The sequence below is a fragment of the Centropristis striata genome, chromosome 8 (assembly GCF_030273125.1).
Source record: "Centropristis striata isolate RG_2023a ecotype Rhode Island chromosome 8, C.striata_1.0, whole genome shotgun sequence".
Classification (NCBI taxonomy): Eukaryota; Metazoa; Chordata; class Actinopteri; order Perciformes; family Serranidae; genus Centropristis; species Centropristis striata.
In genome coordinates, this window is record NC_081524.1 from 25,047,899 (window position 1) to 25,066,316 (window position 18,418).

Here is an 18,418-nt window from a genome sequence, read left to right on the forward strand (position 1 = left end):
TGTGGAATGCTGCTGCCATAGAAACCAGGCTATAAACAGAAAGGGGTTGACCAGGTGATATTGTTTTGAGTGATATTTTTGCACTAGAAGCAGCATTTCTAAAGATCATGTTCACTTCTGAGCTTTCCACTTGCATAACCACCAAGGCAAAATTTTCACTTCTTATAATCACATAATTATAAGATTACCCTTAAATTCACTGAACATATTCATGTTCCCCAGAAGATAAATCATTTTCTATCTTGGACCTTTTAGAGCCCTTAGGATTTCTGAACAAAAAAAAGTCAGCTCAAAATATCTCACATGACTGGTTGCCATGAAATGTGCAGAGTACATTGACATTTTTAGTTGGGACAGCCCCACTGCTGGTCATGCTTTTAAAATAGCAGCATAATTTGCTTGTGTTTGCCTGTTTTGTGTGTCAATAGCCTTGCCACAATAATGAAAATATGAATAAGAGATGTTTCTGTAAACTGGTTTAGATTGAATAAACAAAGCTGCATAACGTACTTGGTCAGAAGATGGCAGTGTAATGTATTGCTGTAGGCTAATCTGTCAGTAAACCGGAGAAAAAGGAGAGATTATGTGAGAAAGAAAACAGTAGAAGAGATTGACCAAAAGAGAAAAACATAAATGAAAAAGAGGTTGCTAATCAAACAACTTTGTCCACCCATGAGAGAAAATATGTCTTCAGGAATTCAATTCAGTTGGGCAACTTATAATTGTTCTTTCATGTCAGAGGAAACAGCTGCTCAGTCATGTGAGCTAAATGTTTGCTACGTCAGAACTTATTCATCTCCCATTAAGCGCATTACCTATTTTTCAAAAAAAGACAAAAACCACCTAAAGCAGCGTACAAACTCTTATGCGCATTTTTGAAACATTTTCTGGATTTTTTTTTTTCTCATACGAATCTTCCAAATGCGCAGAAAAATTAGTTGGTGGTAACACGGCTAATGACAGGAAGATTTTCCTAATGGAATGTAGTCCAAATTTGAATATCTAGAAATTGTAATCGTAAAATATAGTATGATGTCTGTTAAGGAGAAATTTATAATGAAAGGGATAATTATAGGGATTCATGACATATAGTGTATATATATATATATATATATATATATACTGTATGTCAGAAATACATATAATGTTGCTCTATATATAATATATATTTAAATAATATTACTGTCATATTAGTAATATCATTGAGGTAACGATGGTGAAGGCCAGACGTGAAATAAAACATGTCACAAGGGAGGCCAGTCAACATTCCCTATATACATAAAATGGGACTAATATGCTTGTGTTTGTGTATTTTGGACAAGGCTCGTTAGATCCAATCAAGGGAAACACATCATACAATAGTATTTTATAATATTTCCAACTTTGTATCAAAACTTTGTGTTTGACTCTTCCTGTTTCAACATGACAATGTCCCCGCTTGGTGTAAAAGAATTTGGCTGGCCTACACAGAGCCCTGACTAACCCCACCCAGCACCTTTGGGATGAAATGAAACACCAACTGTGAGCTTTATCAGCCAACAAAAGTGGTTGACCTTCATTCTTCTTTCATTCAGTTAACTGTTCAACTACAGTTTCTGTGAGTTTTATTTAAACGCAGACATGTATCCCAAAATTAACAACTGCTCATGTAAACACAATACAACTTGCTAAACTCTTGCATAAATTATAAAACTTTGTCTGTCCCTTTTTTCCCATAATTAGTATGAGATTATACATTTCTCTTCCAAAATATCGAAGGAAATATTAGGAAGCCATAAACCTGTAAAAGAAATCATTTTCAAAATTAATTAAATTTATTATTAATTAGGGATGAGAGTCAGCACCTCCAAGTCTGAGGCCATGGTTCTCTGCCGGAAAACGATGGACTGCCCCCTCTGGGTGGGGAGAGAGGTTCTGCCTCAAGCGAAGGAGTTCAGGTATCTAGGGGTCTTGTTCACGAGTGAGGGTAGAACGGAGCGTGAGATGGACAGGCGGTTTGGTGTGGCGTCAGCAGTGTTGCGGGCGTTGTACCGGACCGTCGTGGTGAAGAAGGAGCTGAGCCTGAAGGCAAAGCTCTCGATTTACCGGTCCATCAATGTTCTAACCCTCACCTATGGTCATGAACTTTGGGTAGTGACCGAAAGAACAAGATCGTGGATACAAGTGGCTGAAACGATTTTCCTCCGTAGGGTGGCTGGGCTCAGCCTTACGGTGCGTTCAGACCGGACGCGTAGCGAATATTTCGCGCGACAAGATTAAATACAAAGTCAATGCAAACACGCAAATTTTTGCCGGCGGCGCGAATCGTGGGTTTCGCGCGACGCGAATGCCGCGATTGACGCGAATGTCGTGGCGCGAATGAAACAACGCAAATTTGCGTGAGTTCTATAAATTCAACTTTGGCTAAATATTCGCGTGACGCTGTGTCGGGACAGCCTATCAGCGTTGAGATTCTGGACGACAGTGTCCGAGATACATACATGAGAGAGAGGAGAAAAGAGGCAGGAAGGAGGAGTGGGTCGGCAGGAGGGACAGGAAAAAGGTGGAAGGGTGGAAGTACTCTGCGGTACTCTCTCCGTGCTGAGCGCGCCTCCGGATGATGTCACTCACCCAGACACGACGGCGTGTTTTCCGACGTATCTCGGACTTCCAGAGCAGGTACAGGGACGTTATGCTTGTCATGGTTGATGACAGAATGAAATGGAGGGAATTATTTGGCGCTAAATAGTCTCTTGGGCGAAAATTCGCGAGTTATTTACTCGCGCGAGTGACGCGAGTAAATTCAACTACTCGCGCGACGCGACGCGAAAATTCGCTACGCGTCCGGTCTGAACACACGGTTAGAGATAGGGTGAAGAGCTCAGACATCCGGAGGGAGCTCGGAGTAGAGCCAATGCTCCTTCGCATTGAAAGGAGCCAGCTGAGGTGGTCTGGGCATCTGGTAAGGACGCCTCCCGTTAGAGGTGTTCTGGGCACGTCCAACTGGTAGGAGGCCCCGGGGAAGACCCAGAACACGGTGGAGGGATTATATCTCTCACCTGGCCTGGGAACACCTCAGGGTCCCCCGGGAGGAGCTGGACGTTGTGGCCGGGGAGAGGGACGTCATGAATGCCCTGCTTAACCTGCTGCCCTCGTGACCCAGCCGGGATAAGCGGAAGAAAATGGATGAATGGATATTAATTAGACTCAAACTGTGTCTAAACATACTGAAATCAGCCTTATTAAAAAGACAATAGACCCTGCCCTGTGATGAAATATCTGCATGGTCCATAGTGATGTCTTCAATTTGTTTGTATTGCGTAACAAACAAACACAAAGAGTTTCTATTTGCTGCGACAAAGAAAGCAGCAAATCCTTTCCTTAAAGTCCTGAAAGTGTAGACTGTATTGTTTGGTTGCTGACAAATCGAGGTATGTATGCACTCCATACTGTGTGCAGTTCTTTCTGAGCTGGTGTTTTATTGTATAGTAGCCTGTTCTCCCTTATGGCCTAATCAAACTATGCAGTAGCAGCAGGAGAGGTAGCGGCAGCAGTGTTCCAGGTAGTTGTATGGATGTTATGGCTGGCTGGGAAAGCTATAACACATGCTGCTGCCATCTCAGTTTTGCCATTATAAAGTTGAGCCGTTAGAGGAGTCCCATTATGGTTATTGATTTGCTTGTTTGCTCCCCGCTTGGTGGAGAAACAGCACAGAGAGAAAGGTTGTTTCCGTCCCCCTTTATATCCCATTCCCGAAAAGCAGGACGCGATTTAGAACAGTGGGTGGGGGGTCAGGGGGAGAACCCATGAGAATTATATGATAATATAAATGTTCCGCTGCACTGACTCTGCTCAGTACATCAGGCAATGTGCCTCTTGTACTAAAAAACAAGAAAAGAAATGATTTAAATTAAGTAGAATCCTGCCAAGAACTCCAATCAGATCAGATTTCTATTTGCCCTCAGTGCCCACCATCAATGCTATTCCTCCTCACTATCAGGTCATCTGTGCAAATGCCGGCAATGAGAAGGTAACACTGTTTGCAGGTCAAGCAAGGATCTCATTTCCTATCAATGAGACAGAAAATCAAGCCACTATTAACCCTATAGTGAACCAGCTATGTCCACTTTACAACTTAATTAACAGAGGTGGCAGGATCAGCGACAATCAATTCCTGCCTAAAGCCTTCTACACGACCTGCAGGGCACTCACTCACAGACACACACACACACACACACACACACACACACACACAGTGGAGTAAGGCTGAAGCCTACAAGTTTTCAAAATGAAAAAAAAAAGTCAGGCATGGAGTAAGAAAGTTAAAATACAAAAATGAAATTGGAAAAATACGTAAAAAGTAAAATTAAATATTACAGAAGTGTTAACCCATGTGTATACTGCATAATAATGCATTATATGGTGTATATTATATACACTCAGAGGCCACTTTATTAGTGTACCTAATACTTGCTCGTTAACAATATTATCTAATCCTCCAATCCCATGGCAGCAACTCAATGCATTTAGCCATGTAGACATGGTGAAGACAGGCTGCTGAAGTTCAAAGCAAGCATCAGAATGGAGAAGAAAGGTTTGGTTTTTTTTAATGTGGCATGATTGTTGGTGCCAGATGGGCTGGTCTGAGTATTTCAAAAGCTGCTGATCTTCTGGGATTCTGGGACACAGAAAAAGAGAAAATATTGAGCCTTGATGCCTTGTTGATACCACAGGTCAAAGGAGAATGACCAGACTGATTCCAGATGATAGAAAGGCAACAGTATAACTCATATAACTGAACATCTCTGAATGTACAACATGTCCAGCCTTGAAGTAGATGGCCTAGAGCAGCAGAAGACCACACCGTCCACTATATTAGGTAAACACTTGACCTAATAAAGTGGCTGGTGAGTGTATGTTTTTTTGGGCTGTAGCTACCATTGAGGAAACTGAGGTCACGATTTCTAGAAGGAAAAGCACAGTGCTGCTAATAATAAGATTCTATTCTATTCAAGCTAATAAATCATGACAGGACCCTGAAACGGAGGCACCTAAATGTAATTCAGTCTTCAACAATGATTACTATTTACACCAGTGCTTTTCATGCTATAACATTCAGTCATATTTAACTCTGCGTTCATGGACAGACTTTTATCTTCTGCATCACATATAGTACATGCACAGTTTCCAGTGAATCTGGACCCTACAGGAAAATGCAAACACTGCCAATCATAAAGAAAATTGAAGCATGACTATGTGCAGAGCCAATTCCAGAATGCAAATACACTGAATGTTTAATATAATCAAATTCTTCAGGGTTTTTTAATTTAAGTACAGCACTTGAGTAAATGTACTTAAGCATATGGATAGTGGTTGAAAGTTACTATGTGTGTTAGCCCTGTGATGGACTGGAGACCTCTCTTCCACTCAGTTCATGCTGAAGTAGTTGCCAACCCCTGATGACACTTAACAAAAATAACTGTGAAAAGACAACCTATGAATGAATTCATGAACTGCAATATTCTGCATCGGTATTTGCAGATGTTCTTGATTCTTCTTGATTTGGCTTGTTTGTAATCTAGCACATGTAATTAATATATGACTTCAAAATGCAAAATTGAGCTGGCCTGAATGCTGAACACAGTGAACACACACTGCAGTGTTGTGATCCAGGCAAAGCTGGTCCCAGTGTGTCTGTTGGATGGAGCTCTGGGAGGCCTGGCAGCCTGTCTTGAGGCTGGCACAAATGCTGACCCCTGGCATATGGTACATGTACCCAGCCTGCTGGCTTATTTGTTGCCTGGTGACCTGGACTGCAATAATAGCAAGGTTTGAACAAGGTCCGCTTGTCTGAGTCACAAGGAAAGCATGTCTTCGGCAGCCTCTGACTTCCATGAATTATGAAATATCCACAATGGTAACTCAGCTATACCTGGGCAAAAACATAATTTTGCTTTTCCTTTAGTTTTAGTAGTATAATAAAAGCTTGTTTAATCTATTTTTCATTTTAAGAACAAGTAGGCGTGAGCACATGGAGGAAACAAACAGTGTTCACAATTACATAACAATGGATATGCATATCAACATAGGAATTACAGCTGACAAATGGTGTTGCTTCAAATATCAAGCTTTGTGACAAACTTTTTTGCTATATGATATAATAATAATGAGATAGGAATTTGTGGGAAAGGACTTTTTGTTGGGCATGTGGTCTTTAACAAAACACCATGGCTAAAGAGAGTGTTATAAGGTATCGAAGGTATGGAAATCTCATGCCATTGTAAGAAATATTAAATAAACAAGGTTATTGCATTTTTTTAAGTGTACCACCATCCATCCATCCATCCATCCATCCATCCATCCATCCATCCATCTATCCATCCATCCATCCATCCATCCATCCATCCATCCATTGTCTTCAGCTTATCTGGGGCAGTCATCCCTTTCCCCAGCATCATGCTCCAGCTCTTCCTGGGGGACCCCGAGGCGTTCTCAGGCCAGGATATATAATCTCTCCAGTGTGTTCTGGGTCTTCCCTGGGGTCTCTTAGCACTTGAATGTTCAGGGAACACCTCAAATAGGAGGCGCCCGGGAGGGCAACCTGATCAGATGCCTGAACCACCTCAACTGGCTCTTTTCAACGTGAAGGAGCAGCGGCTCTACTCTGAGCTCCCTCCAGGTGTCTGAGCTCCTGAGGCCTGCCAACCTATGAAGAAACGAATTATTTCGGCCACTACCCAAAGCTCATGAGCATTGGTGAGAGTGAGGTAGATGGACTGGTAAATCGAGAGCTTTCAGCCTTCCAATTCAGCTCCTTCATCACAACGGTCTGGTACAATGCCCGCATCACTGCTGACGCCACACCAAACCGACTGTCTATGTCATGCTCTATTCTACCCTTGACTCGAAGACGGAGATACTAAACTCCTTCACTTGGGGCAGTAACTCAATCCCCACCCAGAGAGGGCAGTCCACCTTTTTCTGGCAGAAAGCCATGGCCTTGGACTTGGAGGGGTTGACTCTCATCTCAACCAATTCACACTTGGCTGCAAACCATTCCAGTTAGTGATGCAGGTCACAGCTTGAGCACATCAGCACAACCACATACCCACAAAAGGAAAATTTTTAGGTTCAAACCGGAATCCTTCCTCCCACCCAGCTGTGCCTTGAGATCTTGTCCATGAAAATCACCAACAGAATCAGTGACAAGAGACAGCCAGGGGCAGAGGCAAGCACCAACACCCACTATGTGCTATTTGTCTGTGTGTCGAGAATACGGGCACAGCTTTCATTTTGGTTGTACAAGGACAGGATGGCTCGTCCACTGTTTCACAACCAATGTATGGACAAGCCTTCCCCTGAGTACTCATACTGCCTCGGACTCGTCACGTCACTCGTCGGACGTGTCAGATTGTCAGATTCAGGAGTTCCTGGAAGTGTTCTTTTGTAAAAAGGGTCATCATAAAATCTATCCCTCATATGGGGAAATCAAATATGTAAGGGTTTATATGTTAGGTGATTATCATAATTATTAATAATGATCAGAAATAGTTATTAATTATAATAAATCATATGACTTGGTTTACTCCTTATTAGTCACCTCGAGATGGGGCACCACTAAAACAGAGAAAAGATAGCCAATCCACCTAAATCAGTCTCATAAAGTTACTTAACTATCAATTTGGAGCACTGACTAATAATTAAATTAATAATTATAATCAAATCTCTTCCTGCCTTGGAGGACTGGGACAATCTGTAGGCTTTCAATTCCTCTACAAAGCTGTATGTTTGTTAAAGGCAATTTAAAAAAACGTGTCAGAGCAGATCAAGTAAGTTGGTAGAGTAAGTCTGCATGTACGACTTTATGTTTGTGTTAAACAAGACATTCAACTTCAAGTGGCATGGCTACCATTATCACGTCAATAATACTTAAAAACACACATTAACCATATCATCAATTACAGGTTAAAATCTTTTGCGTAGCATTTGCGGTTTACCTTATCTAAAGTCCAGTAAAAGTCCATAAATTGAAAGGATTGAGAAGAAAGGTGTTGACAAAGGTTGAAGGTTTGCTTCTGACTACAATCAATCAGTTCTTTGCTGGTTTGGTTGCAGGCTGTCAGTACTACAGTAATTTGCTGTCTTCCAAAGTAAGTTTTTGCTCACTCCTGTTCGTTTGAAGCAGTGGAGAGGCCTTCTGTCATGGTTTCTGGTTGTTCACGAACCTTATGGTCACTAATCCAAAGTTTGACACGCAGGCTGTGTGGCTGCAGGAGGCCTCAAACCTGAGTTGTAGGACTAGATGAAAAGAGGGAGTCTGGTCTCTGGAGGATCCAGGCCTGTGTCCCCTTCATTCCAGTAGAGGAGAAGATGCAGTCTCCTTGAGAGGCAGGTGGAGAGGATGTTAGATAGTGAGAAAGTGGGACTCTTGGGCTTATAAACCTGCTTGGGAGTTCCTGTGTTGTCAGAGGTCTTCCTGACCAATGACGTTGTCACACTGGTAAGGGTCATAAACACCAGGCATCATGAGGAAGAGAGTTTTCTGGCTGGTTTCTTGGCAGAGAACAAAGGGGACCCAGACGCCATTTTGAGAGGCTAATGAGAAATACTGCTGCATTAACATTCCAGCAGTTCAAATCCACAAATGAAGAAAAGTCAACGTGTCAAGATTCCAACTCTCAACGATATCCCCTGTCAGGGTCAGCAGTTCTCCTCCCCCACTAAACATAGCTTGAGCCAAGCCCTTCTTCCACTTCCGGAGCTGTTGAACAGTTTGCCAGAACTGGCCAGCTGAAAATCCTTCTCCATGCTCTCACAAGGTTCCTCCCACGCCCGATTTCTTGCTTTCGAACTGCTGCAGCTACAGCCCTTTTGGCCAACCGGTATCTGCCGTCCTACCATCCAGAAACCACTGGGCCAGTCAAGCCCTAATGGCTCCCTTCTGCAGCCTGACAGCCTCCTTCACCATCAACGTACACCAATAGGTTCTCAGGTTGCCCACATGACAGGCACCAATGACCTTCCAACTACAACTCATAGCTGATTCCTCCAGACCTTATGGACAGGGTTCTCAACCAGACGTTCCCAGGTCACACTACACATTTGGGTTTACCAGGTCTGTCCGGCAACCTTTCCTGACACTTGATCCAACTCACCACCAGATGGTGATCACTTGACAGCTTTGCTTCTTTCATGAGTGTCCAAGACATATGGCCCCAGACCTGATAATATGATGACAAAACTGATCATCTCTCTTGGCCTAAGGTGTTCTGGTATCAAGTACACTTACGAACCACCTTATGCTCGAACATGGTGTTTGTGATAGCTAATCCATGACTAGCAACAAGTCCAACAAAAAAATACCACTAAGATTCAGATCAAGCAGGCTGTTGTTAACAAGCCGGCCGACCTCGTTAGTGCTTGTTAAGACCGCTGGATTTGTCTCCAGTCATTAATGATGAGATGTTGGTTCTCTTCTGGTTATATCACTTGATTACGCGTGAATTTGCGAGATCTCGTGCGTCCTCTGGACTCCGGTGTGTGTTGACGGACTGCGGAGATACGCAGCCGTTGCGGACGGACCCATTTCGGAGTCCTAACGCATCCAGTGGCATCCCGGTGTGAGACACCTTGTCTTGTAGCACTTGACATGCACACATCCACTACATTTTACACACATGCACATCCTACACCACTGATAATACTGATGTCCACATCTCATTTGTAACATTCGTTTTTCCGTTACTTTAAGTTAAATAAAGAAACCTGTTAACCTTCAAAACAGTGTAATTCCGGTTTTGTCATGGCCCAGAGAGCCAGGTTGTGACAATACCGTATTATCTCAAATATAGGATGACCCCGAATATGAGACAACCACACTTTTTTGGATGTATTATCATATATAACATATTATATGAGAATGAACATGAATATTATAAGGGGATGTAGACCTTATATGAAGAGTGCCCAGAGATACATTTATGACTTGGCACTATATTTATAAAACTGATTTGAATTGATCAAGGAGATTTGTGCTGGCATTCATAGCAAGTTTTCAAAAATGTGATCTAGCATCAGAAGCAGGGCAGGACCCATTAGTGTGTCCAGGGGGACTCCTGCTGTCACTGCGGAAGGAACCTGTTGTACCATAGTGTGTAAAAAATATACATAACAATATGTCCACTTTATAAACCCATATAGTGACACATTATGCTTTTTTTAAGTAGGATAGTAAATATACAAGGCACACAACTGAAAGGGAATAGGAAGAAAATAATATAAAATCTTAATGTCAAATGTGCTAAAGCCTTATTGCTTTTTATTGTTATTAAATGCAGGGTCAAATGAGTTTCATAGGGATTCAGAAAGAAGTGTGAGTAACAACACACCGAATAACAAAGCTGCAGAGAATAGTGTGCTATCGTAGACTTATATCCTAAGGTTATAATTATATTATTTCAGTATTGAACTAAAGTGGGCTGGTCTGAGGCATGAAACTCCCAGGCTGAAAAAGAGTCCCACTCCAGCCCTGGCATATACCAAGATAGATCTATGGATTTTTGTGAGGCATGCAATGGTTTCTTTTCATCTGATTGTGAAAGTGATTGTTATCACAAACAAAATTTGTGTCAGTCTCTGATTCCTGTATGTTTGGAATTTAAATTAAATTTAAAGTGGAATTAAAAGTAAAGGCAAGTGTCATGTACTTTTTCAATATGGCATAGCTTTTTTGTTGTCATATAGATAGATAGATAGATAGATAGATAGATAGATAGATAGATAGATAGATAGATAGATAAAAACAACAATAGAAAAAAACAGAATAGAACAAGAACAAGGGCACTTAATAAGTTAAAAAGAAGATCGGTTGGTAGGATGGTTGGCAGATGATGGTAATAATTAAACTGGTGATATGATATGATGGCAACAATGCTATAGTGACTAGACGGTATATAATAATAATAATAGTACAGTATATAATATATATTATATAATATGTAATAATAGATAACAATATAAAAAATAAAATGAAAAATATAAATAAAGTAATAAGTAAAATAATATGATATGATATATAATAATAATAGTAATAATAATAATAATATATAAATAAGGCCGGTATAATAATAATAATAATAGTAGTATATTACAGTATATAGTAATAATAGTAATAATGGCAGCAACAGTATATATAATAATAATAATAATAGTAATAGTATTAATAACATAGCAAAGTGTCGTGCATAGATTTAGTGCAAAGGTTTAGTGCATCTCAGTAATGTTGGTTCTGGCAGAGGTAGATGAATTATAGAGTCTTATTGCAGAAGGAAGGAACGACCTCCTGTATCGTTCCTTGGAGCAGCGGGGTTGAATGAGCCTGTTGCTGAAGCTGCTCTTTAGCTTGTCCAGTGTTTTGTGGAGGGGGTGAGAGGGATTGTCCATGACTGCCAGCAGTTTTGCCAGCATCCTGTCCTCCACCACCTCCTCCAGGGTGACAAGCTTAGAGCCAACAACAGACTCCGCCTTCCTGATCAGTTTGGTCAGTCTGTTGACGTCCTTTGCTTTGATGCCCCCCCCCCAGGACACCACAGCAAAGAAGATGGTGCTCGCCACAACAGAGTGATAAAACATCTGCAGCATTTTGTTGCAGACATTGAAGGACCTGAGCCTCCTCAGGAAGTAAAGCCGGCTCAGGCCCTTCTTGTAGACGGATGTATATTGCTGAAATTCTGTAACTTATATTTTCTCTATGCTCCCCCACATGCAATACATGAATAATGTGTCACATTGGGGAAAATGTTTTCTCTCTTTTGTTTGTTGTTTTTGTGGTTCGTTTTTCTCAAAAAACAGGGCATGAGGGCCAAGTAGGTTGTAACAACTGCATATAAGGAAAGTATTTAAGGGTACGATCCAATAGAAAATCAATATAATGAGTAAAATATTACAACTCAACAAACATAGAACTGCATAAGACCATACATACATGCAAATGGTAAGGCCCTGATCTATGTAAACACACCTTTAAACTAAATGCCTAGCATAGTGCATATATTAAAAATGTTTTAATAGACAATATTTCAACCTAATTTACTCATGAGGTGTTTTAGAGTAAGTTTTCCCACTAAATCAAATTACAGACCTATCATCTTGTCAGACAGACCCCTGGAGAGATAAATCCAATCAGTTATAGAGTAACTTACACAAGGGAACTATTATTACTGCCACTTGCTCTACATTTTTAAGGTTTGTTTTATATACGCCTCATGTGTGAAATGTCTTTCATTACTGCACTGCATTTTTATAAAATATGATAATCTAGTTGTAGGGGTCACAGGTATCCCACAAGTTTCATTTGGATTTATGGACTGTTTGCAATGGAAATTGTGCCAGCAATTTATTGACTTCAGCCCTCAAAATGGAGGTTCTTTGTTTCTCCCAAACATAGACACACAACCCCACCATCGCCACGGCTTCAGGTGGATTTGCATATACCTGAAGGGTGAAACCTCATTGGCTGTTCCCTCCAGGAAGCCCAAACCCAGCTTCAGACAGAATTTTATCTCCCTCTCTCTTCTCAACTCCTAGGAAGAGACCATACGTTGCCTCCTGTCCTGGTCTGGTCTGCCAGGAGGAAGATCAGACTTCTCTTTCTCTCCAGTTTTAAGAGACAAAGCCTTGAAGGCCCAGAACCAAGCCATTGGGCCTGTGCACAATCACCTCTTCAACTGCTCTAAGTTTCCTGCTTGTGACCTATGCTAGATTAAAGGAACACTCCACCGTTTTTTCATATTAAAACATGTTATTCGGTCAAGTAAGACGAGTTGATACAGACCTCTTGCGTCTCAATGCGTGCACTCAATCACCCTGGCGCGTGGCGCCACTTGGCTAGCACTTAGCTTAGCCCAGTTCATTCATTAGGATCCAAACAGATGGACAGTTAGAAGCGACCAAACTCCTCCACGTTTTCCCTATTTAAATACAGCTACACGAGTAGTTAAACGACCAAGTATGGCGACACAAAATAAAACGTGGCGCTTTTCTAAGCGGATAAAAAGGATAACTATAATGTATGGCGGAATAGCACTTGGGAGCACTTCGACTCGGCGCAGTAATATCATCACTCCTGAAAAATCTTCTCCCCCTCCCTCTCCATCTCCCTCTCACTTCCGCTCCCTCTCACTTCACTTCTGCTTGTTATCGCAACCCTTTACGATGCACGTTATAACCATGATTGTTCACAAATATCTTGCGACAACCTGATACTTCGTCAGCTCTGCTCGAACTACTACTCATGGTGCAGCTCACGTTGGTTCTGTTGACGGAAGTTTGGTCACTTCTAACTGTCCATCTGTTTGGATCCTAATGAATGAACTGGGCTAAGCTAAGTGCTAGCCAAGTGGCGCCGCGCGCCAGGGCGATTGAGTGCACGCATTGAGACGCAAGAGGTCTGTATCAACTCTTCTTACTTGACCGAATAACATGTTTTAATATGAAAAAACGGTGGAGTGTTCCTTTAAGTCACAAAGATCTCCACAAAGCTTTTGGAAACCAACAACAGCAAATTACTCTGAAAACACACCAAACCCACCCAGGAGCTAATTCTTCATCAAAAGGATTTCTGCTTCCCCCTTTTCACCTCTGGATTCTGTGGTATAGTACTCTGGGCAGTTAGAACAAGCAAGAACACGTTTGTTAAACTTTAACATCAATGGTGTTGATCTGATGTGTGTTTGTTCAGTATTGTTGCAATATTTTGTGTAGCCATATCATTTGAAGTGGTATGTTAATGTCCCCTTACACAGACATTAAGTCTTACATGTAAACTAACTTTACTAACTTATTTGAATTGCTCACACACTGATTCACATACAATATACTTTAAATTGGCTTTTTACAAACACTTTTTTCAAGTCAGCATGATCTGTTGTCCTCCCAAGAATGCCATTTTGTCACACACACACACACACACACACACACACACACACATAATCTTTCTCCCACATTTCCACTGTAAATAGTAAATAGTGTTTTAGATTAGTTATTGTGTATTTTGCTTGCTTTACTTGTTTTAGAACAATTATATTTTTGGACTAAACACGCTTTACCTTTTTAATGTTGCACATGAATGAGTGATATGCCAACCTCTGCTATGAAAATAACTCCAAATGCCTTCAACTAATACTAAATATGAATATGGAAATTTGATTATAATTATTAAGTTAATCATTAATCAGTGTTCCAAATTGAGAGTTTAGTAACTTTATGAGACTGATTTAGTGTAATTTTGCTATATTTTCTCAGTTTTACAGAGTGGTGCCCAATGAGTGATGACTTAGCGTAAATCTAGTCAGCGTATATCATTTATGATAAAAAATAATTATTTATAATAATTATTAACAATACTGATAGCAAAAATAATCTGAAAACATACCCCTTACATCTTTTGGTGCCCCCTGCTGGAGGCAATTTGTATCTGTGACAAAAGATACCCTTACATAGTCATGGATCATTTCTTCCCACAACAGGCTCCATGAGGCTGCCACACGACAGAGTACAACAGCGATTCATCTATCACACAGAAAAGCACACAAACTCTCATGTCACACAAACAAGCAGCTGTCTTGCACACAAGCATCACAAAGCTTTATCGCACATGTGCTACGGGTGCTACTGGGGTAATTTCATTAACTGCATTCATTGTGTTTTACAGCCCTGCATGGAGTTGATGAATCAATTTCGTCAGTCAGGAAATTCTTTTTGTTTTTTGCTCAAGGGCCATGCTTCTCTCTTACGGCAACTTTAGCATGGTCTCCATGATGCATCTTGAGGTAAACAAGAATTGTGGGTGTGGCATTAATGATTGCAAATAGTGGACACACGCCTGTCCGTTTGGAGTGATTCTGATTCATCAACATGCAGAAGGTGAAAAATTGGCCCATGTGCATGTGTCATGAATCAGACGGTAATTTTGTGTAGGTACTTATGTGCGTAGAAATGTTCTTACTTTGCGCAAGTATTATTGACTGAGGCCCATGGTGTGTAAACTGAAGTCAGTAAAATACGGAGAACATCTATGTAGAAGAATTTTTTGAAGAAAATGTTATACAATATGAACATTTTTCACGATTAACCTCTTGGTCCCGGCTGGAGAGGTTAAGAGCAGATAGATTGAGCGAAACAACACCAGTAAAAGTAGAGGAAGTGTTTGTGGTCTTACCAGTGCTGTCATCATAAACCACAGTGACCGTCTTCCACTTGAAGAAGTGGACCAGGTCCAGGATAGCCCGGCTGAGGGAAGAGAAGTCTGGATAGAGGCTAACGTAGAAGACATCTCTGTTGTCTGATACTTGGTGCTTCCACTTGGTCTGGATGTGTGGCACCCCCAGGGCATTGCAAATGGACTGGACCGCATTGGCCGAGGAACTGTGAGAGGGGCCGAAGATGGCCGCCACTCCCAGAGAAAGCTGGTCACAAGCTGAAGAGGGGGAATAGTTAATGAGTTAACTCCCTCCTATGAATTATGTCTGCATTCAACAATTCAGCATTTAAGATATACTTTATATAAATGGTGTGAATTAGCTTTTTGTTTATCTCGATTAAAAGGATATATCTGGTGATATTTCTTCTTTTTTTTTTTAAACAAATCCTACGTGCAATGCCAACCCAACAACGGATGCATTCTACCAACAAATGATGCTTGCATATCCAAAGCCTGATATATCTTATTCCTCTGGGCCATATAGCTCCATTGTCCAAAAACATGCCAATGAGTCACACTGGTCCTCTGGCTGACATGTTCCTTTGTTACCATCTACAAACACACTGTAGTTTACTTTGACTCAATCCCACACACAGTGTCCTGCAACCTAAATCTTCACAAGCCCTGAAGCATTTGGTTTAGTTTCTATCTGTGTCTTTTGATAACCTAAAAACTGATTTTGGATTACACCCATAGTGGACTGGGACTCACCCAGTCCAGCTGCAGGGGACAAGTAAAGTGACTGTGGAAAGCAAGTTGAGCTTACCAGGTTTTAAGGTAAAGCTTGTAGTACATGTGATCGGTTCATAGCTGACACAGAAGGCTCAGTGGTAATTCAATCACCTAGACTAGACCTAACAATAAAACAAGTCATTATGTGTACCTTTGCCTGTACCAATAAATGTGCAACAAAACTATTTCTGTTTAACTGAGCTTATATGACTTTTTTGTTCATGTTAAATGCCACATATATTTGTAAGCCAAATGAAAGATTTAACTCTTCATTAGGAACTAGTGGGCTTGGGGCTCAGACAAGAAGTCAAAAACTACTTTTGGATTTGGTTTTGTCATGGGATTTGTTGAAAATCTCGAAACTATGGAATAACACCTATCATTTCAACAAAAAAGAGCAACATTGAGACAAATAATTTCTATTTGAGTGTACTGGCAAGGATAAAGAGCAAACACCAAGAATTTAAAAACAAATACAAACACAAACATGCAACCGAACATAACAAGATAACATAATAAATAATTAAATAGAGTCAGCCTATGTCAGTGGCTGACCTCACTAATTCTCTTTTGTCTGAAAAACAACTGGAACATAGGCATATGGTTGTATATATATATATATATATATATATATACATATATATATATATATATATATATATATATATATATATATATACACACACACACACACTGATATTGATATTGATTACAAAACCTTGACTGCATTATATTTTCACAATAAAAAGCTGAAGCTAAAGGTGTAACCAATTTGAGCTTGCTTTCCTGGAATATTCACAGGATTTACAAACAACTGTGCATCTCTGTATAAGCTCGACTGTGCACTCTAATCACCTTATTTGATATAAGGGAGGTGGCTAAATCACTGAGACAGGATATAATGGTCCGTAATTGATAAGAGACTTGAAATGTCAGCCTGATGCACACACAAAACTGATAGATTATAGCACTTTATTTGCTGTATCTGGGGGCCAAACAGGTCTTTGAATTACTGTGGCTGAGTCATTACCTGGAACCAATCAATTCTCTCTGTTTACATTTGAAGTGCTCAGCCATTTCTCCCTCGCCTGATTATAATTGTCACAATCTAAGCCACTGCAGCTCGCAGGGCTCCAACAGGGAATACATTTACAATGCAAAGCAGCTTCGGCATAGCATATGTGCACACACACAATCACACACACACACACACACACACACACACACACACACACATACACAGCAGCCGTGAGCATGCCAACACCAGCGGCATATCTTCCAATCACAAACACATAAATACCTTTCCTGGAGGCTTCAAAGCTGTCATAGATGTTTATCCTTTGGATGTCATAGGTGAGCGTTGTGTTTGGCAGTAGGGTTCTGTTCCTGTTGATTGTGTTTAAAGCAAATTTAAAGGCTAGTTCCTCAGCACCTGACGGCCCACTTTCAATGGACTCAAATATCCCCCCTGTCAAAGAAAGAGAGACAATTGATTAGTGATTTAACAAAGTTGCTTTTTTTTTAATTGGTTAAGATTAAGACTGACAATAGCCACCAGTCATGATTACATGAAGCCTTCAATTACGCTAACAATAAGAGTTGGAAGAAGAACTACCTGACATTTATGTGTGTATGAAATACTTTGATGTCCAATACTTTTACATTTGTTAATTTACATTTATTGCAAGTAATTTCATCAAGCAAATGCATTATTAATGTGCATGTGTGTGAATATAAAATGACATGTAATGTTTGTGTACTCGAATCCTGGTAGTCCTTGTGTGTAATCAGTTTGACAGAAATGGAAAGGAGTATCTTCAAAATAAACACACTCTGTCATTTCTATACACAAAAATCAGGGCGCATTCAATCATTACACTACAAAAATGTTAAAAAGCTTTATTGCTGGATCACAGTGTTGTGCAAGTTAAAATATGTAATCCATTACCTATTAGACATTGGGAAAGTAATTGCAATACTTTACCAATCAGTGAAAGTAATTAGCTACATTACAAAATCAGAAAACAGTTATTTCTCAATGCAGGTGTTTACATTTTACTGATATCAAACAGGAGGATTTTATGCATGTCCTGGTCTTGAAAAACGAAAAAGCACTATGACCCATGAGCCCCAAGATAGTAACAGCAACTGGATCCAGGGACGATTCAATAACAATACGAGGCACTGTAAAGGGTTTTCTCCAGAAAGCCACAGATGTGTGTTTAAAAGTGTGGGTCTCCACAGCTACAGCCCTCCAGTGAATACTTCTGACAGCCAGCAGATGAATGGACAGAGAGGAGGCCTGGGGAGTTGGGGTGGGGGTGGGGGGAGTGGGGGTCAGGTTCTGAGATCAATGTTCTCTGATTGGCCAGCAAATCAATCAGTCAAGGCCTTGGGGAGCAGTGGAGAGAGATTGAAGTGTTTTGTTTGGGTTAGCCCTATGGCCAG

At 40.7% G+C, this 18,418-nt stretch overlaps 1 protein-coding gene across 3 annotated transcripts in view; it reads right to left on the reverse strand.

Moving 5' to 3' along the window:
- Positions 1–18,418, reverse strand: part of grik2 (glutamate receptor, ionotropic, kainate 2) — a 296,354-nt gene that overhangs the window by 197,690 nt on the left and 80,246 nt on the right. For all 3 annotated transcript variants that reach the window (XM_059339534.1, XM_059339535.1, XM_059339536.1), the window contains 2 exons: positions 17,271–17,438; positions 15,197–15,454 (listed from right to left, as the gene is read on the reverse strand). In XM_059339534.1, the coding sequence (XP_059195517.1) occupies positions 15,197–15,454; positions 17,271–17,438 (426 nt within the window). The remainder of the gene's footprint in view (positions 1–15,196; positions 15,455–17,270; positions 17,439–18,418) is intronic.